The sequence below is a fragment of the Eptatretus burgeri genome, chromosome 6 (assembly GCF_056783735.1).
Source record: "Eptatretus burgeri isolate ZD-2024b chromosome 6, Ebu_testis_v1, whole genome shotgun sequence".
NCBI classification, from domain to species: Eukaryota; Metazoa; Chordata; class Myxini; order Myxiniformes; family Myxinidae; genus Eptatretus; species Eptatretus burgeri.
In genome coordinates this window covers 48,417,157-48,441,165 of record NC_140966.1, presented here as the reverse complement: position 1 = coordinate 48,441,165, position 24,009 = coordinate 48,417,157, and the positions used below count along the sequence as shown (strand labels likewise).

The window sequence follows — 24,009 nt, the reverse complement described above, 5'->3', positions numbered from 1 at the left end:
TCTCTGCTGACGATCTCAAAGATAAGTTTCCGGTCATTATTTGTCCCGTTTTAACTGTTTCTTTTTATAACCTACATGTTACTGTGTGTTCAGAGTTCGGTTTTGTTTCAAAAATCCCAGAGGGGATTTTGGGAGTTTCACCACAAGGGGGTTGCTGGCGTGAACCCTGCAGAAACCTGGGTGGGAGTGGGGGGTGGGGAGACAGAGCATAAAAAAGGCAGAGGGTGCAAGACAATAAAGGAGGTGGTAGAAGACAGAGAGACCACTGGCATGTCTGTGATGAGAAAGTGCTCGGAACATAGACTTCATCATGGGAAATTCGAATGATCTTGAACGCCTTTGTTTCCTCGGCGTCAAGCCAAGTAAGGTATGGGCAAGGGCACCAGCCCAGACAGAAGAGCAGTACTCCATTAATCTGTGGATAAAGGCCTGGCAGGAGGATAAGAGTTCAGGTGTGCCAAGAAAAGACTTTGCATGACTTTTGGCCATTGAAATATGCTGTGGTAATCAGAAGATGTAGAATTACAGCCCCACACAACACATAATTTACCATTATTAAATCTTTCCTGATTTTGCTTCCTTTTCATGCTCAGGAAAAAAAAGAAGCTTCATCCTTTCAGATGCAGAAAGTGAAAGGCCATTGATGTTGTACCCGTAATGTCCTCAGGTATAAGCTGCCAATTAGATTCCGCGAATGGGGCCAGATGAACTCGATGAAATAAATACTTTCTTCAACACCAAAGGAAAAAGATTTAGGATGAATCAAGGCTATATTAGACATACGTATAGTGTATATTGCAGTTTTGTAATGGTGTGGAAATTTAGGATTTGAAAAAAACAAACAAACAATTCCTCAGCCCATTCAGGCAAATATAATATTCACCATCAATATAAGTTATCATGAAGACTTACATTTGTAAGATGAGGTTCCAGAAAGCATGCTGTTTGTTTGAACAGACACTTTACCAGATCTTTGACAACATTGTCTTCGTCCTGAAAACAGATGTATCACTTTCACCAATATATCACATGGCTACAATGGACATTGTCAAACAGGCTGAAGTCTCTGCTCATAAGGGATATAATGACAATTCGTTCATGTGCTCTGTTAATAGCGCCAGTTCCAATGAAACAGTTTCTTGGCTGGGGTCACCATCCTGGATGGTTCGCCACCCCGACACAGGAAGTCAGGACAGGAATTGGAAATGTTAGCCAGGGTGCCGGTGATAGCTCAACTACTCTTAATGAAGGACACTGTGGTATCTTTCACATCCACTAACTAATGCCAGCAGACAGGATGCCCAGTTTAACGTCCATCCGAGGGACGGTGCACACACTTATGAATCACCCTACATGTGAAACACCAGGATGACAGCTTAGCTAGGCCGAGATACAAACTCAGGCTAGGCAGCTCAGAGGTGAGTGTGTGTACCTCGAGGCCATCCTGCCAGCCCATCACGATGATAGAGTCCCCCCCCCCCCTTTATATGTTGAGAGAATGTTGCAGACTGTGAAGTGATTGGCTTACCTTTTTTGTTTTCAGTAGGGGAGTGAGAAGAGTGTCTAACAGCTTGCATGATATCACTGGACTGTTTGAAATTATAAAGCCCAGAAGAGAAATCACTTTTTCTTGTAGACTGCTGCTCTGGCACACCCTGAATCATCCAATATAGCACCATTACAATCTTTGTAAGATTATATACTTGGAAATATAAAGGAAAGTCAGATGCAGAATAAAGGAAATCTACCCAGCTTGAAACCCAACATTATATAATACATTAATATCACTCATCACTCGAGTCTAATCACATGTGGGCTAGTTTTGAATGTGTGATGGGGCTGTTGTAGAGATAAGATGCAAGCTAGATGAGCAAAATATTTGCCAATAGCATTATACCATTCCACTAATAGCCATCACCATAGTCTTAAATATTGCTCATATCATTTTACGTCAACTTTGGCAATATCATCGTCATCACAATCACAATTATGTTGTCATCCTTATGTATTCAAGGTATCATCTTCCTTAATTGAGGATGCACAAGGATTCACAAGGAAACCAGACTCTGGAGGCAGCCACTCAACCCATCAAGCCCGTGTCATCTCTACATTCCCGAAAACTCAAGGACACAACAAAACCAAAGGACACCTCATACCACTTTATTTTACTATTTTATATTTTTCTTCCTAAACCATACAAAAAAAGACCAACTACACATTCACACTTTACAGTATAAACAAACAAAAATTGGACATCACGACCTTGATTAATCACGACCTTGATTAACCTTGATTAATCACGACCTTGAAAACCGTCACAATATCTCAATCACATCACCACTTAATCACACCTGGCTAATACTAAGCTAATGACTTGTAATATCCTTGTAACCATAAATATCCCTGTAAATCTGTTCTGCCTCCTCCCTCAATCCTCTAAAATGTGTAATATCTGGCCATGTAACTTTATCTACTCTGAGCTTTACAAGCTGTTTTTGTTTTTCTTAACTTCCTACACTCCAACCTAAACTCCACTAAAAGCCATTCCTCACCTCCTTGACATATTCTCTGAGCTACTGGTAATTCCTCCGACTCTTCATGTGAAATGTCGAAGCAAAATACCGATTAAATAAGCCTGCCATCTTATTTTCATCACGAACCACTCTCATTGTCCTACCCTTCATTGGTTTTTGCTTTTGTAATTTTCAGCATCTTGCAAGCTTCAGACATTTTAAGTGTGATGTGTCCCAGCGAAACAAAATACCTTATTACAGAAAAAAGTGTTTTGAATAGGTCAATGATGATTATATCTCCCTCTTCCATATCAAAACAGATTGAATACGACTGCACCATTGCAAGATTCTGAAAGAAAAATGGAAACAGCAATTAAAGCCAGTGTAGTATCTGTAGTTTTATTTCATTTCATGGATAATTGTGTATGTCTCATACACAGAGAAAGGATTTTCATTCCCATGTAAAATGGTTAATTCAAATTTTTTGTTATATATTGAGGAAGTTCTAAAGTTTACTTCAGCAATAATGACTGATGAGAAACAAAGAAGCATGAAGGAACTTGGCTATAAATAGAACATGCAATCAATGTAAACATTTCAAACATATTACATGACCTTATGAGACAGACATTTTGAGTGATTGGGTATCTAACTGTCAGATGGTGCTTAGATGTTGTGCTGCATACAATATTGTCATAATGTCATCATCATAGTGTCATTCGTTACCTCCATCAAATATAAAGAACGCTTGTAACGACGTTTGTTCGTACTTGCAAGGCAGGAGAGTTGTTTTGTCATGAACTTGAATATTTTCTAAATTGGTTATAAAAAAAAAACAAGTACAAATACTCATTACAGACATGGTATTAATTTCTACAAGAGAAAAACCAATGACAGTTTCCAGCAGATCAAAATAAAGAAATGTCAACTAGATAATTGTGTAGCCTACATAAAAGGAAGACTATACTCTAACCATAATTTTCCCAATATTTCCACTTTCGTTTCTACTGCACCCTGTATCCCCACTCTACCTTCCATGCCTCTACTCAATTTTCTCCCCTCTAACCCCAACCCCTCTTCAAAACTACCACGTGTATGGAAAATGTAGATGGCCTTAACTTTGCAAGTGAATAACTCGAAAGGCAGTTGGTGGAGCATTATACCTCCACCAGGCTAAAGTGTTTACGTTTTGTATCTCATTGATAGGCTGGAACTGCATTGGGATCTTAACCAAAATCTAATTGGTTTGTTTTTGTTACCTACCCAACTCATCCACCAAGTTTTGTCATAATTCGTCAACGTTTTGGAAAAATCATGCTATATATCGTTTTTGGCCCCATCTTTCAATGGTGGAGAATCAATTAAAACTTAAAACAATTCTCGGATCCAGATCTTCATCAAATTGAATCAATTAGTTCTTGTCACACACTAAACCTGTCCACTAAGTTTTGTCCGAATCTGTCCACAACTATTTATTGTTTCATTAGCGCTGAGACCTACACGTTTAAACCAGCCATAACAGACACAGTGGCGATGGGCACGAGTCCCCCAGGCTCAAGGGCGGTGAGTCTGCACGATTCAACCCTTCTCCCGGGGGAGGCGCTGCAAGCGGGGTGCACTGCCCGCACTTGGCGCTGCCAGAGCCGCTCATCGAACTAGCTGAGTGACAGTGCCACCTGTGGCCTAACTCAATCCACACAAGAACCCACATGAAGCATCAGTGCCTAGGGCTTGGCCCAACCGCAAAGAAGCACTGTCCAGTGGTGGAAAAAGCTCTCCAGGGCCACACCAAGTGGCAAGATTTCCTCATCTGTGGGGGTTGACATGTGCTGAGCTTCACTTTGCCAAGTGCAGTGACGACACCTCACACCATCTTGAACCCACACAAAATCATGAAACAAAAACAACTCTTTGCTCAAAAACTCCTGACTGATGAAGCCCAAGGAGAGGCATGGCTTGGGGACTGAGTCGTCTCCTCGCTGCGTTCCCGAATGCTGCCTTGGTGTGTCAGAGATCTGTTTCGTGGCTGTTGTAATATAAAAGTGCTCTGTCCCCTCATTGGGCCATCTTGTATCTAAGCGCCACTCATTGGTTGTGTCCAGCTCCTGCGGCACCACCGTCGGCAGTTGGTCCTTTTTCGTGGACCCCTGCTACATGTGTCCATGGTCCTTTGTGTTACTCTTTCATGACTCGCCACTTGTACCATTGGTTTTGTAATGCTGAGTGTGGTAAAGTGTGTATGGATGTGCTACAGGGTTGTGTGGAGAGAGAGAGTGAGTGAAAGAGTGAAAGAGTGAAAGAGTGAAAGAGTGAAAGAGTGAAAGAGTGAAAGAGTGAAAGAGTGAAAGAGTGAAAGAGTGAAAGAGTGAAAGAGTGAAAGAGTGAAAGAGTGAAAGAGTGAAAGAGTGAAAGAGTGAAAGAGTGAAAGAGTGAAAGAGTGAAAGAGTGAAAGAGTGAAAGAGTGAAAGAGTGAAAGAGTGAAAGAGTGAAAGAGTGAAAGAGTGAAAGAGTGAAAGAGTGAAAGAATGAAAGAGTGAAAGAGTGAAAGAGTGAAAGAGTGAAAGAGTGAAAGAGTGAAAGAGTGAAAGAGAGAAAGAGAGAAAGAGAGAAAGAGAGAAAGAGAGAAAGAGAGAAAGAGAGAAAGAGAGAAAGAGAGAGAGAGAGAAAGAGAGAGAGAGAGAGAGAGAGAGAGAGAGAGAGAGAGAGAGAGAGAGAGAGAGAGAGAGAGAGAGAGAGAGAGAGAGAGAGAGAGAGAGAGAGAGAGAGAGAGAAAGAAGAGAAGAGAGAATATATCAAACTTAGATGGAAATGAGAAGAGTCACAAAGGGGTTTAAATCTTCAACACAAAACAACACATTTTCCCTTTCCACTGATATGAGGGGAGAGGTAATTTAGCTACACAATCTAGAGATATCTATACTCGGGCTTCCTCATGTGTTGGTGTATGTCCCCCTGGAGTCTCTGAAAACCGTCACAATATCTTTACTATTCATGGTGAAGTAGTTTAATGTTTACAATTTAATAAGTGCAACGAATTGTTCAAGAGCTTTGAGAACATTGAAAAGAAATTGTCATTATGAGCATAGCAAGCAAACCTGGAGTTGCGCAGGAGAAGTGCAAGGTGACTTTGGGGCTAAAATACGCAGAATATCAGAAAGACAGCATGCAACAAGTAGGCACACATCTTTACTTCTGTGGTGTAGCAGGAATGATGAGGTTAGGAGGTATGTGAGTGGAGTGACAGGAAGATCTGCATTGGCTTCACTTTGCTCAATGTCCATCAATGCACATATGAGAATCTAAGAGAAAATTGTAGGGACAGAACCATTCAGGAATATTTATGTCAGTTTCTTTCACCGTCTTTCGTGAGGCTCCAGTTTTTCAAAGAAGTCATTAATTAAACCAGACCCTCACATTACACTGAAAAACAAGTCACCTTCATTCAACAGCAGTGCAGAACCATTTCCACAAAACACATTTCCACAAATTTTTTAACAATGGAGAAATCAGTTCATATTCATTTGAAAACTAATGAGATGATAATTTGTTTCTGTTGTTCATAGACACAGTAACGGTGAAACACCAAATACAAAACCTACTAATTTTTGTACAAATTAAAACTTTCTTCTTCTTAAAAATATGAAGCAAATGTCATTCATTCATGGTTGCCCTTTGTCGCCGAAGATAGCTGCTCACATGTGACAAGCATACAACCTGAGAACGTGAACTTGTTCATGGTATCGAAGCTTCTGCCCAGACAACAACCACACTGAGATATCAAGCAGTATATCCTGGTCTCAAGGGATATCCAACAAGAACAGACCACTTACTAGCTGCAGTTTCGGAAGGAATTTGAAATCGGGCCAGGGTGTCAGCAATAACTTGTCTACTCTTCACAAAAGACTTTTAAATCAAGATTAAAGGATCTTTAACTTCCACCAACAACCAGTGCTGGCAATCGAGTCCAACGGTTTAATGTCCTTATGATGGACGATGCATGGGAAATACCATTGCGAAGGTATAAAGCTGAGTCAAGATTCAAACCTGGGCAAGACATCTCAGGAGGTCAGTGTGCATACCTCAAGGCTATCCTGCCGGCCTCAAACAAATAGAGTTCATGAGAAAAAATTTTTTTATATGTAATGATCAATCATATATAAACTTGATTTGGGAGGAAAGGGAGGGGGGTAAATGTCAATAAATTTTTATTCAATGACTTAATTTCAAATTCTCTCCAACTTTGTGTCACCGACTTATTGCATTATTGACAACATAAACCTCATTCTCTCAAGTCATGGCACATAAGCACATACAGTCCTGTGCAAAAGTCCAAGGCCACCACAATTTTTCACAAATTTGTAATTTCTTTCTTGCAGGTAATATAAACCCACACCATGCCAAATATATCAAACTCGACGAGACTTAAAAAAATAGTTTTACACAAAGAAGGCAATTCCCAGAGAGAAATGTCCCACAAAACAGGCATTTGCAGATGTAGTATTCAAGCAATATTACAGTAAGCAGCATAATGAGAATGGATAAGTTTAAGATAGAAAATGGATTAGAAAGCCAAAAAAACCTCAGCAAAACAGAAGAGCAATATTTAAAGATAAGTTCCTTTGGAAATAATTTTTTAAAACGATCACATGCTAAACATTACACAACTAGAGGGGGAGCACTCGGTAGAGTGCAAAACCTCCGCCGCCAATACTGCTAGGTCACTCAAGTGAACCTGATATCCTATTCATTCAATTTGACATCAACAGTGCTCACAGAGTTATAGTTTGCAACTTTCCCTTTTACTTTTAACTTTTACATACTCGATTCATTCGTCACAACGAGATTCCTCGAGACAGAAATTTAATTAACGTGGGTATATCCACCTGAAGTTCCAAAATCAGCCGCAATTATAATTTTGGCATGTTTTTTGTTGGAAATCACTTATAACATGTAGAAATGCAAAGAAAAAAAAAATCGAAATTTTGTTGAAAAAAAAAGTTGCAAAAATTTCTTTTTCTCCAACAATTTTTTTTTTGGGGGGGGGGTTGGAAATCACTTAAAACATGTAGAAATGAAAAAAAAACTAATATTTTTTCAAAATGGCCGCCATATCAGCCATATTGGATTTTGGACCAAGTCTAAAAACTCATGGCATGATCTTTGGACCATACATAATCCCCCCACCAAGTTTGGTCGAAATCCGTCGAGGAGTTTTTTCCGTAATACTGTTCACAAACAAACAAACAAACAGAAAGGGGTGAAAACAGTAATCTCCGATCTTCGATGACGGAGGTTAATAAGTGGCACAGACATCAGGGGTTCCAGACATCATGACAGTGGAGTCATCTGCTGTCAGAAATTCTCATAACAAAAGTGGTCGCCATGGGCGAGTTGCACTCAAAAAGCCCTTTCTGCGTAAAAGTAACAAAGCCAAGAGAGTGAAATATTCCCAAGAATATCAGTTATAATTCTAATCATTGGGACAGAATAGTTCCCTCATGGTCCTAACCTTAACATCATAGAAGCTGTCTGGGATTAGTTGGACAAGAACAAAAACGAAAAACAACCAAAAACTAGAGGGCTGCGATTGGAGATCATTGATGGTTCGCCAACTCATAATATTAGGCAAATGGTAGCAGTTGAAATCCTTACTCATAATGAAAACAAACAGGAACCAAAAAAAAAACGGCCGTCATTGGCTGTCTTGAGGCACGTGGGGGGGGGGGGACACCAGAGACGTGGTAGACACCGGGGACATTTCAAACTCGGTGCAATTGTATACAGCGCACGCGCTGTAAAAATAAAGAACGGAGAAATTCTTCTACAAAAAGCGGGACACCATGGAATAATAGTTGGGCAGTCTTTACCAAGACTCATAGGCAGACGAGAGAAGTTCCCATGCACCCCCTCCTGGGAATTAATTGCACGAGGTTTTTTTTTTTTTTAATGCCAAGGGTGTTCTGGTGGAAAAGAACTCAATTTCCACACGATCGATCAATCAGCGTACCAAAGGAGAATCTTTAATTTTGTATATATGGAGGAAGAACATTCAATGATTCACTGAAACATTCGAATGAACTTCCCTGAAACAGAAGCCCGAAGTAATCCCTCTTATACACAATTGACATCCAAAGAATGGGAGGGTGAGACATTTGGCAATTCAACTATGGAATGAGCTGATAAACACTGGGGAAAAGAACTCAGAACTGCAATATGTGGCCACTTTTGGTGGGAGGGAGAGAATGACACACTCATGGCAAAAGTTTGCAGTGCTATCAACCAGGTCACCCTGTTTCTATGCAGTGAGCAAGACCTATTTTCATAGTAAGATATTCCTTTTATCAATATGTAGGTCAAAGATTGTTGGGAAAAAGGAAACGTTCCTGACAGCTAATTTGACTCCAGTACAAAAATTAAATTTATAAAGTACCAGCAACAATTCAACAAGTGAATATAATTGAGAATACATGAATAGAATTATTTTTCTTCCACAGTGTCAATAACAGGTTTGACATGTTCCCAAGAAAAAAGTGGTTCAAAAGGCCCATTCGGTGGTCATCTTGGATTTGGCACGAGCAACAGCTTATCCGTTTTTTTTTTTAATTATAATTTTTTTCAACCAGATGTCGTAGAAACATAAATTATACCACTTTTCTCATTAATTCTGGTATGGTAAATCGTTTAGATACATTATTTTAGCATTTATAGACCATTTTGCAAATCAAAATCGAGAAAAAAATTCAAAAATTGACAAAATTTTATGATTTTTAAAGTATTGTCTTTCATCAGATGTCACATCATCGATGTCATTATTGCTGAAAATGTCATAATATATATCTATATCTATATCTATATCTATATCTCTCTCTCTCTCTCTCTCTCTCTCTCTCTCTCTCTCTCTCTCTCTCTCTCTCTCTCTCTCTCTCTCTCTCTCTCTCTCTCTCTCTCTCATGCAGCCTGTGGCTGCTGGTTGCGTCATTGATTGGGAAGTGGCTATACCGCTGATGCAGTGTCCCCTTATAGGTCATGTGGAGGTGGGTCGGTTCGTTCAGTTTCGTTGTGCAGATCACCAATCTAAACGAAATTCACCCTGTACATTCATGAGAACACACCATTGAATTTCCTGCTTGTTTCCATATGCACAAGTTGACACACCGACAGTTATTACCATTTGAAATTAGTGGGGTTGAAGTGGGTGTGGCATGCTTGTAATCGTGGAGGAAACGACCAGGAAACAAGAAATCAAGATGGTGGCGCCCATGGTTGTCGTGTGATTGAGTGATTTTTGGTCTTTCAACAACCAAATATGCGGTTTCATACACTTGGGCGGGGAGGATGATGAGAAAGTGACGCAATTCACGGATAAGAGCTGGCGTAAGGTATGCGAGTGTGCGAAGGCTTGGTGCGACGCCACAGATAGTGAAACTATCAATAAATGCCGTTTGCTGGCTGATCAAATTATGAAACTGCTGCCAATGACTGATCCTCCTGCGGATTCCGGCTGTCACCGGTTCTGCTATGCGTCATTTTGTAACAAGGATCATACAAAACGCACTGAAGCCAGGAAAAGGAAATCAGAAGCCAACATTACTGCAGTTTCTGCGAGAGCCAGTGAGGTGGTGGGCGGACCATAAGAAGAGGGGCACTCATACCACAACATACGTAGAAAATTCGTCAGAACCTCTGTAGAAAGGGTGGCTGGCAAATCAGCTGGTGTACTGCTAAGAATTTGTGTCATATGCTAGAAAAAAAAAAGACAAATTCATCCATGTCAAAGGAAAATCTCAACGTGATCAGTTGGCCCTGGCAGAAATCCAGGATGGAGGAAAGCTGAGGGAAACTGCTGAGCAGAGGAGAGATGAACGTGGTGTGAGAATAATGACAACTACAAAGGATAAAGACTGTGTGGCGCTGGAAGTTTGTTATCACCGGAAATGTTATTACGAGTATGTGAATGACACATACCACAGACAGAGTGAAAGTAAACTCCAAACTCAGAAAGTGAACTATGACTCAACATTTGACATTTTCTGTGATAAAGTAAAGCCACCGTCACACCTTGACGATTTAGCCAGCGTATGCCGATTTATGAAAAATTTGTCTAAAACGCTGGCACACGTCGAATACGTTATGGGTACGTTTTGTATACGTTGAGAGCACGCTGAAAAACACTGCCATACGTCGTAGTACGCTGGCTTTAAACGTTGTACTTTTGGGTTGTCCTCAAATTTTTGCATGCTTGAAATTTTATGACGCATGCTGGCGTATGACTCACACGTTCTGCTACGCTGACCATAAGTTATAGGCACGTTATGCGATCGTTGACACACGTCGACACGTTACTTGTAAGTTACTCACAAGTCGATACACGTCGAGGTAATGTTTAGCGTACCCGAAATTTATTTCTAACCGATGAGTAACATTTTGTAAGCACGCTACACAAACGTTGTTCACACTTCGCAACACGTTACTTGAAAGTTCATCATATGTCGAAGCACGTCAAAGTAATGTTTAGGGCACCCGTGACTTATTTATAAAATATGAGTAACGTGCTTGGGAATTATTTGTAAAGCATGTCCTACGCACAAATACGTATGTAGACGTACTTGACGTCTTCAGGACGACCACAGAACTTACTGAACGCGTTTCTAACTTACAGATACCGTATAATGGCGTATTGGCAGCGATTAGGGGAATTGGTATATAAAAAGGGGCTTCGCAGGAGGAACCCGTCTTTTTTTGGACTTCGTGGTGATTACATGTCCATGTCATTCCAAGAGATGGAGGATACAGCAAGGCTGAGAAGACAATACCTACCTGTCCTCCAACATCAACATGACCTCATCGAGTTGACACCGCACCAGTTGCGTGCCAATAGAACCGGGAGAAGACGACGTAAATGGAGGAGAAGGAACTGGGTCAGACCATGGATCGGGAGGCGACACCATTACGGCATATATGACCAGCTCATGGTGGAACTCCGGAACGAGGACCATGCATCCTTCATCAACTTCCTGCGAATGCCCTCAGCGATGTTCGACGAGTTGCTAGCCAGAGTGGGTCCAAGGATAACCGAGCAGTACACCTTCTCCAGGGATCCGCTTGAGCCTGGCATGAGGCTGGCACTGAGCCTGCTGCTGTTGGTGCCGTGACTGCAGTGCTGTGGAAGCGATTTAACTTGTTCAATGAAAACTATTTCAATTGCCGAGCACCAGCGTCCAAAAACAATAGGCGAGTGACAGGCATTTATTAAAAGTGAAGTTGAGCCTATGAATAGAAAACCTCACGTAATCGTCGACGATATCCTGCCACGCTATGCATATGTTCGACTATCGTTGGGCATAGGTTGTGGACGCCTAAAACATGCTAATCAATCGTTGGTATAACTTATCTATAAGTTATCGAAGCGTTCTGTGTTCATTACTAGTGCATTATGCATTTGTCCAAGTCGTTTTGAATACTTTAAAAACTGAAACAAAAAAATAGTTCATCGTGGGAATGAGAAAAAAAAAATTCGCCGAAAAGAACATCGGACAATGGTGCAAAGTAGTCTCCTATTCGTGGATGCAATGAGGATCCATCATCACCCACACCCTCCCCATCTACTACTGACATGGACCTACTACTACTACCAATACTACTACTACTACTACTACTGACACGCTCAGCTAATACTACTGATACTACTGACATTGACATCTACTCAACATGGAGTCTGGAACACTGACGGGTTCCTGTTGTGAAGCCGATTTGTATATACCAATTCCCCTAAACGCTGCCAAATCGCCATTATACGGTAGATGTAAGTTAGAAACACGTTCAGTAAGTTCTGTGGTCATCCGGAAGACGTCAATCAAATTCGTCTACATACGACAATGTGCGTTTGAGATACGTTACACATAGATTCAAAGCACGCTACTCATAGGTTAAAAATTAAGTTTCGGGTATGCTAAACATTACCTCAACATGTTTCGACTTATGAGTAACTTACAAGTAACGTGTGCCCGACGTGTGACAACGATCGTGGAACGTGCCGAGAATTTATGGCAGCGTATGTGGAACTTGTGAGCCATACGTCGAGTACGTCGTAAAATTTTCAGCATGCTTGAAATTTCACGACGTACTAAATATACCACGGAATATGACAGCGTACTTCATTGTTTTTCAGCATGCTCCTAATGTATACACAACTTACCCATACCGTATTCGACGTGTGCCAGCGTTTTAGACACATTTTTCACAGGTTGGCATACGCTGGCTAAATCGTCAAGGTGTGACTGCGTGGTTGGCAGTTCCAATTTTCAGGCGGTTATGATTTAAATCGGTGAGCGGCAGCCTTTTAACAGAGAACGCCACGAGTTCATCGGCGATAAGTGCAGCGCGCTATGCCCAAGGTAAACTATCGTTGGGCATAGGTTGTGAACGCAGACAACAGGCTAAGCATTCATTGGTATAAGTTATCGATAAGACAACCAAACTTTCTGTGCCCGTTACTAATATGTAATGTATACGACCAACACGTTATGAATACGACCAAAACTTTTTTTTTAACTCAAAACTTCAGCGTACGCCAACGTTTTACATACATTTTTATACGTTGCCATTGCTGGCTAAAACGTCAAGGTGTGACAGCGCCTTAATCCAGGTAAGACTCATTGATGGAAAGCAATCTATACATATGAAGAAGTTGTGTGAGATGTTCAATGACCTACTCAGAGTATGCGAAGGTCAGGATAAGGCCAACGACCAGGCAACAAGACTGAAGAAAAGACTGCAGGAATGGTACCCAGACATGATTTTCTATCGTCCACCAAAAATGTCTGAGAGCGAAGTGGTGTACATGAAGGACATTGATATTGATTCCATTGCTCAGGCTGCTGTTCTAGACAGTAGCTCAACAACAGAAACAGAGTCAACTACAGAGGATGAAGCCAGCCAGGGTCCACAGCAGGGTGACTCAGACCTCAATTTACATGTTCTATACTCTGGAGCACTCATGGTGAGGGATGACCTGAACAAACACCAAAGTGTGGACATTACATGACCCTACATGGAAATGGTGGAGCTAGCACTAGAGCTTATACGGGCAACTCGTACTTCGAACTGGCCGAAACACCTTGCGATCACGAGAGCGTCAATGCCCTGGCACTTTGCGTACGATCACCTAAACTATGCAAGGTACTTACCCGTTTACTGGCTGGAAATGGCCGGGCAAGAGCACTCCCACCCAGACACCTATCAAGCGTTCATGGACGGCAAATGGACTGCCCAACGGCATACTCGTTATGGATTTAGTAGTGTTGCGTGTGATCAGATCACAGAGCAGACTTTAAATAGGGACAGCAAGACCAGTGGAGGCATCATTGGTTACACTCAGAAAAGCACAGCTGTGAAGAAGTGGATCCTGTCCCAACCAGCATGTGCGGAAATCGCAAGGAAATGCGAGTCCATGGCGGGTATCCATGACGAGCCCCGAACGAGAAAGGATTTGGATGTGTTGAGCTCAAAGAAGAACGAAGCAGTGGTGGTACAAGTGATGGACACAGTACTTCAAATGATTAACCCTTTCTCCGGCGCTCACCTTGAACTCATCAATATAGTTCAGGTGTCATCGCACCGCCAGCCACTTCCGCGGACTTGATGAACGCGTATGTCAAGGGAGAAAATGCTGTTGTGCAATTCATGCATGATCGGCTTCTCTCGGGTAAGGTCCCATTCTTCAGTCCGATTTCAAAGGCCAAATTGGCAACTTTCTCGAAAGCGCGAGGCAAGTCGGCGACTCCCACCAGCAGACGTCAAAGGTTGAAATTGCGAATGAACATCGTCTTTTCACACGACTGCTGTTGATTGGCGAGAAAAGCAATGTAACACTCCACGATCTGCTCGCATACCCACTGGCGAACATATCTTTCCCGCTGGCATCCGGTGATGGTTTGATTGCTAAGACGGACAAAGCCAAACTCCGCAACCATATACTGAAACTGTGGCCCGATTGCCGTGTGGACGCTCGGCCTATTCAAGGTGCAACAATTGTGGATGGAATGGCCGTTATTCAGCCGATAAAGGCTGGTTCACTGCCTAACACTTTCGGCAAACTGGAAGAGATGGTGCTGAAGATCGTAGTGGCCAAAGCAAGACATAACCAATCTTCGAGACTGGATGTGGTGTTTGATACTTACCCAAGTATCAGCATCAAGTACCTGGAGCATGCCAGACGAGCGGCAGGGTGGGCGATCTTCAGGTGAGAACCATCTACGGACGTGATCAAGCCCTTCCAAAACAGTGGGCCAATTATCTCCTGAGCGGAGCCAACAAGGAGGCGTTGATAGAGTTCATCGTCGAATCGTGGACGAGAAACATCTCTCCATCAAAACTGGGTGACATGCTGTTGTACGTCAGTCATGCCGGCAAATGTGAGAAAATCAAGGTGTCGAATGGTGTTATGACTGTGTTGTCAGTACCTGAACTTGAATGTGACCATGAGGAAGCTGACAGGAAGCTCCTGCTACATGCCTCTCATGCGGGACAGAATGAAGAGTTGGTGCGCATAGAGAGTTTCGACACCGATGTATTTGTGTTGGCATTGGCGCACTCGAAGTCGATTCGGGCACGAAATTTCCATCTGGTCACAGGAAGTCCCAAGGACATTATCGTCGTTGACATTAGGAAGCTGAGTAATGCCCTGGAAAGTTCTGTTTGCGATGCGTTGATAGGTATGCACAATTTCCCGGGGAGTGATACCACCAGTGCATTCCACGGTAAGGGCAAAACAAGCCCATTTGACTTGATGATGAAGAGTCCCCATCTCATCACGTGTTTCGGGAGCATTGGTCGAGAATTCACGCCAGATCAGAATATCATTCACGACCTGGAACAATTCGTCTGCGCCATGTACAATCAGCCGACCATGAAGAGTGTGGATGAGGCTCGCTACAAGCTATTCTGCAGCCAGTCGCTGGGAGAATAGAAGTTGTCGCCTACATGCGACGCTCTGATGCTGCATTGCAAAAGAGTGAACGATCATTCTGCGATCCACCACCACGCGACTGAGAGGTTTATAGAATCCCCTTCTCCTACATTTCACGGATGGGTGGAACGCAACGGAGCACTGATTGTTCACTGGCTGAACAAACCACTAGCGCCCAAGGAACTGTTAGAGGCGACGAAATGTAATTGCAAGAAGATGAAATGCGAGACCAACCAGTGTTCTTGCCGGTCAAAAGGACTGTCCTGCACAGAGTGTTGTGGGTGTCAAAACTGCGCCAACGATGAACAGACCTGTGCAGAAATAGAACTTATGGATGATGAAACAGAACTGACGATGATTCCGATGACGAACTGTGAATGTAGGTGTCACACTGCTTTTGCTGTGGTGATCTACTACACAGTAGTATTCAGGTTGGTTAGCATGTAATAGTAGACTTGAGTTTTGTAATAACAGCAGTCAAGAGCCTAGTTCAGCAACCGCTTCAGAGCAAGAAATACTGGAGTTCTAAGACAGTAATCCTCTTGTGGCGGTTCTACTTTTCATCAGGCTGAGTTGCGCAGTCTCTTTGTCTTTGATTTAATCCGTAATAGCCAATGTAACTGTCTAATAGGCGCTGTAACTGCCTTTAATAGTCAATGTAACTACCTTTAATAGCCAGTCGGTCCAGATGTTTTCGGCCGGTAAAAATATGTAACTGCTTTGGTTTTCGACCTTTAATTATAAACATCTTTAATAACAGTGAATAGGGCTCTGTATAAACATATTCTATCATTTTAAGACCTCACAAGAGTTTTCTTTGACCTACATATCAGTCTAACCTTGATTCTTCATTTCTGTGTCAAAATCGTGCTTTAATGTTCGGTGTATCTTTAATTGCCAAAAATGACCAATTGTGTCACATCCTCGACGTGGAAACAAGTGGATTTGGACTCAGCGTCTAAAATTCTTTAAGTATGCCAAATTTCATTCAGATTGGTGATCTGCACAACGAAAATCATTTTCTGAAGGTAATAGCGAGTACCTCCACATGGTCTATTACCAGTGCACTGATACTCATTTTGCCGACCTCGGAAGGATGACAGGCTGAGTCAACCTCCTGGTGTATTAATTCAGTGGCCCAACGGCGCGATATAATAGATGTGTCAGGACCCTAGGATCCCAAGCCGCCACCCTAACCACTAAGCTATCACCAGGCTTATGTCATAAGCTATAAAAAAAAAATCATTGTTTTCAAAATTTCATGATTGGTGAGAGACTTTTCAAGCTTTGGATGATTCTGTGTCATGCTGATTAATGTCTGATGAGGCAAGTGGTGGTCATTTGCTCTAGAAACTGACCAAAACTTTGCCTTTAAAATAAGAGTGCATGCCAATGGATCAACATATATTGTCTCTGTGTTACAGGTGGATGGTACAGACGGACAATAGGTGGTGATGGGACTGAGCTTTGTTTCACCATGGAGCATTCATACTGGGACCATGGCCAAAACTGAAAAAAGTACAAATGGATCTGGTGAACCCCAACATAAAACTAAACCTGATGAGTTTAGTTTTACCACAGGGGCTGCTTTAAGCATTTATGTAATATAGATCGCTTGAAAAGCCCAAATGATTCCAAACCCACCCCCGCTCATCACTGCTCTCCCTGGAAACCTTGAAGCATGACCATTTTGTTTGGCCCAGACTGCATTTTCTGTGCGAAGGAGGGACCCATTCACATGAGCTTTATCATAATGACTGAAGCATGGCAGAAGATTGAAGTTCTTACTGAAGAAAAGGGCAATCAATCACTTCTTCGGAGGATAAAAGGTGTTGATCCGTTTGCAGCTGAAGCTCAGTTCAATCCCTACTGCTGAAAAAGGCATCAAAATTACATAGCAAGCTGATCTGACTTCTGCCCACAGTGAAGCCTTCAATGGAGCGGTTGACTTCATGGAGCAGCATATCATTATCCAGAAAGAAGTAATTCAACTTTCTTAACTTTGCTTGATCTATGTTGCCAAACTCGATGAAACTGCCTTTGCCAATCCTGATTATCGTTGAGAAACTCATGCGATGCCTGGAAAGGTATCTACATCTAGGACCAAAACTCTCGTTCAACGTGGTTGAACCTGATGAGAAAAGTTTTGTTTCATTCTACTTAGTGTACAGCTCTTCCCTAACAGTTGGCAAAGCTGCTAGTCAAGTTTACAAGCCCAATAACAAGGACAGCATAACGGATGTTGCACTACTCCTGTGAGGAATCACACGTCAAACATTCAAGGAGAGCAAGGATCTTCCATGGTTTCCCACTGCAGCTGATCGTACAGTCAACAAAGATCTCCTCTCAGAAGAACTCCAGAGTTTTTTCAATCTAGTCATATCTGGAAATCCTCCATCCAAATGCGAGAAGACTGAGCACTTGGTTTTGTCGATTGGGCAGGACCTCTGTCGATCTGTCGCAAATGCAGAGTGGAAACTCCCAAAACACATTTTATTGTGTCTGACAGTCAGATATATGTGCTATAAGTAAGCAGCTTACAACCCTCCTCAGTTGACTTGAAAACTGTGAGACACAAGATTTCGGTTTTGAGCTGGAAATATTTTTGGCAAAAGTGCTGGACAAGTCACACACTCTGCTCACTCCACAGATTGTGAGGGGTGAAAACAACAATCTCCTCTATTTGGAGTGGGACAATCAAGTGCTAACAGGTATTCATGGCAACCCATTTGTCAATTCATCAGCTGAGATCATGATTAGGGTTGGGCATACAACCATACTTTTTTTGAAAGGAGTGTTTTTATGGCCAAATTTCACGCGGATCACGAATCCGTTGAACTTTTTGACATAGCATGATGTCTTAGGTTGGTAAAATGCAAAAAATCAAAATGGCCGCCAAATGTACCCACTTTTCAGGCAAAAATTGATAATTATGGCTTACTAGGGCATGTAAAAAAAAGTAAAACTTCTCCCTCCCTGAAAAGTAAAACTTCTCCATGCACTGCTCTCACTCCCCCACACCCCCAAGAATACCTCTGGCTTCGGCTTCCCTCCACTCCCACCTCATGTTTATATGTGTACTGTACCGTCCACCGAACAGTGATGACTCCATCTACACCTCACTATCCAAAAACATGGACCATCTTCTATCTTCTCATCCAAACTCTCTCTTCCTCTTATGTGGTGACTTCAATTGTCATCACGCCAGTTGGCTTGGTGTGGGTACCTGTCTCACCTGCCAAGGCACCTCAGCAAAAGCTTTCTGCGACACATTAGGACTGACTCAATCGGTCAACTTCCCGACACGGATCTCAACCAATGGTACTCCATCTCTTCTGGATCTGATTTTGACAAATTTCCCTGACAATATCTGCTGCTCTTCCTTCGCTCCAATTGGTTCTTCTGACCACGTCCTCGTCAAAGTGGACATCTCTCTGGCTGTTATCAGAGAACCACCTCACCGCCGTCGAGTCTGGCATTTCACTCAAGCCGACTGGCAGGGTCTCCGAGCAGCCATCAAACTTACAGACTGGTCTCCTATCACTACTTTCTCAAACATCAACTAATCCTGGGAATTCTTTCAAAGAAACTTGCTCTCCCTCATGCAAAGATTTATCCCCTCTCGTGTTCAGTTGTCCTACCCTTCCTCCCGCCCTTGGTTTACTGAAGCTTGTGGCGAGGGAGTTGTCCTGAAGCAACTTGCCTTTGCCTCATGGAAAGCAAACCCAACTGAGGGCAATCTCAGTTCCTTCCACAAAGCTCGGAACAAGTGTGTATCTACCCTCAGGAGAGCCAGAAAACAACATCTTTCTCATCTCAAGTCTGAACTCTCAAACCTCTCTCCCTCCTCAAAATCCTGGTGCCGTTTAATCAAATCTGTTTCTGGTGTATGTTCCCCCTCCATCCCCTCCCTTACCTCAAATGGCCGCACTGCTGATACACCACACGTGATAAAGCTGAATATCTAAACTCGGTGTTTGCAGCTAAATCTTGTGTCCTAAACCCATCACTATCTCCACTCACTTTACCCAGTCGCACCCAACTGTCCCTGGACTCTGTATCCTTTTCTCCTGACAAGGTGGAGAGCTTGCTTTCAAACCTCAAGTCAGATTCTGCAACCGGTCCAGACGGCATTCATCCCACGTGTCCTCAAAGCCTGCTCTTCTGCTCTTGCTCACCCTCTCTCTGTTCTATTCACCCTCTCATTTGCCCAAGGTCATCTGCCATCTGCTTGGAAATCTGCTAACATCACTGCCCTGCATAAAAAAGGTGCAAAAACAGATCCCTGTAACTACAGACCAAACAGCCTTCTCCCAATCATCAGCAAGGTTATGGAATCCATCATCGCTTCAGACATGAAATCCTTCCTCTTCTCCAATGGCTTGATTTCCAATCATCAATTTGGTTTCAGACCAGGTCACTCGACCCTGGATATGCTGCTTCTGCTCTCCCATCAATGGATGGAGGTCCTCAATGCCAGACAGGAAATCCGAGCCGTATCCCTGGACATATCACGTGCTTTTGACACAGTCTGGCACCCTGCACTACTCACCAAACTCTCTTCCCATGGTATTCAAGGCCATCTCCACTCATGGCTCGCAGACTTCCTCTCCTGTCGCAGTCAACGTGTGGCCCTAAATGGAGTTCTTTCATCCCCTCTTCCTGTGCAGGCTGGAGTTCCTCAAGGTAGCGTTCTGGGCCCTGTTCTTTTTCTGGTTTTCATCAATGATCTCTCGGACTCTCTGGAAAATCCTCTATTTCTCTTTGCCGATGACTCCACCCTCTGCCGTACCATCTGTCATCCCTCAGACCGGCAAGCAGCAGCTTATTTGCTCACTGCAGATCTGGATAAAATCACAAACTGGTCCAACACGTGGAACATGTCTTTCAATCCAGACAAATCTCACACTCTCACTATGTCTCTTCGAAAGGACCGTTTAGAAAACCCCCCCATCTACTTTCTCAACAATCCTCTGGAAGAAGTCTTTTCTTTCAAGCTTCTGGGTCTCACTATCTGCCATGACCTTTCCTGGGAAAGTCACATTTCCAACCTCGCCTCAAAAGCTAGTTGCCGAATGGGAATCCTCCATCGTGCAAAGTCCTTCTTCGGCCCTCTTGAGCTCCTGACCACTTACAAAGCTTTTGTCCGTAGCCTGATGGAGTACTGCTCTCCCCTCTGGGCTGGTGCTCCTGCCTCCCACCTTTCTCGGCTTCATGCTGTCGAAACTAGGGCATTTAAGATCATCGGCATCTCCCGCAATGAAGCTGAATCTTTGGGCCTCTCACTCAATCACCGCAGGTTGGTCGGTGGTCTTTCTGTCTTCTACCGACTCCTCTCCAGCCTTGCCCCCCCTGCTCTCTCTGCGATTTGTCCCCACCACATTTCCACAGGGCGCTCAAGGTCCGCCAACAACCCCCTTCTGGTAAAACTACCAAAATCACGAATCACTGCTCATCTTCACTCTTTCATTCCTCTTTTTTCCTGCCTTTGGAATTAACTTCCTCACTCTATTCTTTCCCATTCTTCCCTCCAGGCTTTCAAAACAGCTGTTCACCACCACCTCTTATCTTCCCCCATCCAAATCCTCGATCTTTTCTGCCCCCGATAATCCACCCAAGCCCACTTCCTTCAATTCCCCTGCTTTCCTTCCTGAAAGTCCCTGTAATGTCCATCTTCTCTTCGCCATGTTCCCCCTCCCATCCCCATCTCTCTCCCTTCCACAGTTCACCTAATGTGTCTGTTCCCCACTGTTTTGTCCCTTCCACTCCAGCCCCTCTTGTCTCATGCCCCCTTGCTGTGAGTTGTGTGTTAGCTCTCATACGAGCCTCGACAAGGTATACAAAAAAAAAATGGGTAAATTTGGCGGCCATTTTGATTTTTTGCATTTTACCAACCTAAGACATCATCCTTGGTCAAAAATTTCAACGGATTCGTGATCAGCGTGAAAAATGGCCATAAAAAAACTCCTTTCAACGAGACAACAGAGAAAAAGTCGATGTGTGCCCAACTCTATCATGATGCAAGAGACAAAAGATGACATTGAACTTCCACAAACCCAGACCTTCCCAACCATTCCAAAGAGCATAGTCTCAAAACAGATGATGGTCATCTCGAGCCTCTCTGGTCTTGCCTCCAAATCACGTGGACATTCTATCCAGAGGTAATGAAGAGGAGGAAGAGAATAAGGAGGAAGATGAAGAGGATGGAGTGAATGACAGTAATTGTTAACCTATCTTGAATGTGAATACGATGACGACGATGACGACAGTTCTAGTTGATATTGGTGAAATGAATAGTTTGAAATAGCTTGATATTTCAGAACACTTATTCATTTTCATTTATTTTGACCTTGCAAAATATTTATAAGTAATCATTATCAGCAATATTGATATTATTTTGACATAGGTGATGTAATCTGCTGTAATCAGCAGATTTTGACATAGGTGCAAGACTACATGAAAAATCATAAAGTTGTCAAATTTTGAAGGATTTTCTCGATTTTGATTTTGAAAATGGCTTCCAAATGCTAAAATAATGGTTCCAAACGATTTGGCATATCAGAATTTACTGGAAAAGTGGTATAATTTATGTTTCTTCGACATCTGGTTTAAAAGTTATGATTTTTGAAACATGAGCTGTCGCTCGCACCAAAATCCAATATGGCCACCAAAGGGCCTTTCGAGCCACTTTTTTGGGGGGAATATGCCAAATCTGTAAATGGACAACCTTGGCAGTTTTTTTTTAACCTATTGCCATTAAATCCCAGAGGTGTGCATGGGAACCTTCCTCTCCTGCCCAATTATAAACACTTAATGCTTCCTTCCAGGAGCCAAAATTAAAAGACAAATTAAAGTAAACATTGCAGAATGCATGGAACAACCTCTGAATGGAATTTCTCCAGAAATTGCAGGAAACCATTACAAAACAACAGATATCTTCTGTTTTGCATTGAAAATGTCACACCAAATATTGAAATTTCTTGTCCTGTATTAATATTGTAAAATACAATTCAGTTTTTGTTTCTTTAATAAAACATGATCATTATAACACCTTTATTTAACAAAATATGCCACTGTGCCAATAAATGCGTTAATTTTCAATTTTCAAAGTAGCCGAAGACTTTTGCACAGAACTGTACTGTAGACACTAAAACATACTACTCCCATAACTGTCTTATATACTGAAAGACAAGGAAATGGCTATTTGTAAAAAAAAATTATTAAATACCACCACACCTTCAGATTTTTAATCAACTCTTCACTTGAAATATCACTGGTAATGGGCCTGGCCCCTGGTGGGTAAAACACTTCATCTGATCCTTTCTTCCACATCTTATGGAGGGGGAAAGAAACGAAAAACACAGACAAAATAAAATTTATATTTGGTTTGACTAAATCATATTTTAGTTACCTTAGGGTTATAATACAGTATTTCAGCTACAGAGACAAACAAATCAGGTTAAGTAAAACTTCAACAATTACCTTCTGTTCGGTATTCATAATATTTATGAGAATAAAACATCACATTTATCAAGGTGTACTGTCATGTTAAGTTTGCCCTTCATAGCTGAAGATGGTTGTTCAGACATGACATACAACCAGTTGAGTGCCCACATTTGTTTATAATGCACCAACTGCAGCCCGCACAGTGACCACACTCTGTGACAGCAAGTAGTGTAACCTGCTGCTAAAGAATATCCAAGAAGACCGGACTACTTCCTACTCACAGTTTATGGCTAGAATTTGGCCACGGTGCTACAGATAACTTGTCCACTCTTCTCAAAAAACACGATGGGATCCTTAACATGCACAAACCTCCACCAGACCGAAAAGTTTACATTTTGTATCCCACCGATCGGCAGGATCTGGATTCGGACCTGAACCAAAAATCTAATCGCCTTGTTCTTGTCACCTATCCAACTCATACACCACATTGTCATAATCTGTCCACAACTATTTGAAATATCGTGCGTTTTTGGCCCCATCTCAATGGTGAAGAATCACTTTAAAAATGTAATTCTCCTGTCCAGATCTTCACCAAAATCAAAACAATTAGGATGCGTCACACTCCCAACCTGTCCAGCAAGTTTTGTCTGAAAACATGCATAACTTTGTGAGATAACATGGTATACTGTCAGACCCTGACATTCGCGGAGGATACGGTCCTGAAAAATGCCATGAATATCGAATCCACAAATGTTGGGGCATTGTTTCAATGGGAAAAAGGGGGGTAGGTTACAGGCGGTTCATGACTCATGAGGGAAAATCAAAAATCCCACGAAAAACCGCAAATACGTGAAGCACAGGGCTGCGAATGTAGAAGCAGTTCAGAAAATCACGAATAATGCCACAAAAAAAAAACGCAAATATGGGAAACACAGGGCTGCGAATGTAGAAGCAGGTCACATTTTATGAACCATGAATATGTGGGGTCCAGGAATAACAGAACCGCGATCGCCAGGGTCCGACAGTATATTGCTTTTGGCTATAACACTCAGTGGTGAAGAATCACTTTAAAAATTATCATAT

General features: G+C 42.4%; 1 protein-coding gene across 10 annotated transcripts in view; it reads right to left on the bottom strand.

Moving 5' to 3' along the window:
- LOC147024721 (sister chromatid cohesion protein PDS5 homolog A-like) overlaps positions 1 to 24,009 on the bottom strand; it is a 197,904-nt gene that overhangs the window by 158,021 nt on the left and 15,874 nt on the right. For 9 of the 10 annotated variants that reach the window (XR_015059167.1, XR_015059166.1, XM_085884895.1 and 6 more), the window contains exons 2-7: positions 22,717 to 22,812; positions 5,609 to 5,812; positions 3,240 to 3,326; positions 2,765 to 2,862; positions 1,529 to 1,655; positions 913 to 993 (exon numbers count right to left, since the gene is read on the bottom strand). Coding sequence is in view for 8 of the 10 variants with exons in the window: in XM_085884895.1 (XP_085741021.1) it covers positions 913 to 993; positions 1,529 to 1,655; positions 2,765 to 2,862; positions 3,240 to 3,326; positions 5,609 to 5,812; positions 22,717 to 22,812 (693 nt within the window). In the remaining 2 variants the exon portion in view is untranslated. Of the gene's footprint in view, positions 1 to 912; positions 994 to 1,528; positions 1,656 to 2,764; positions 2,863 to 3,239; positions 3,327 to 5,608; positions 5,813 to 22,716; positions 22,813 to 24,009 lie in introns of those variants that run through there. The other variant, XM_085884896.1, reaches the window with a different exon arrangement.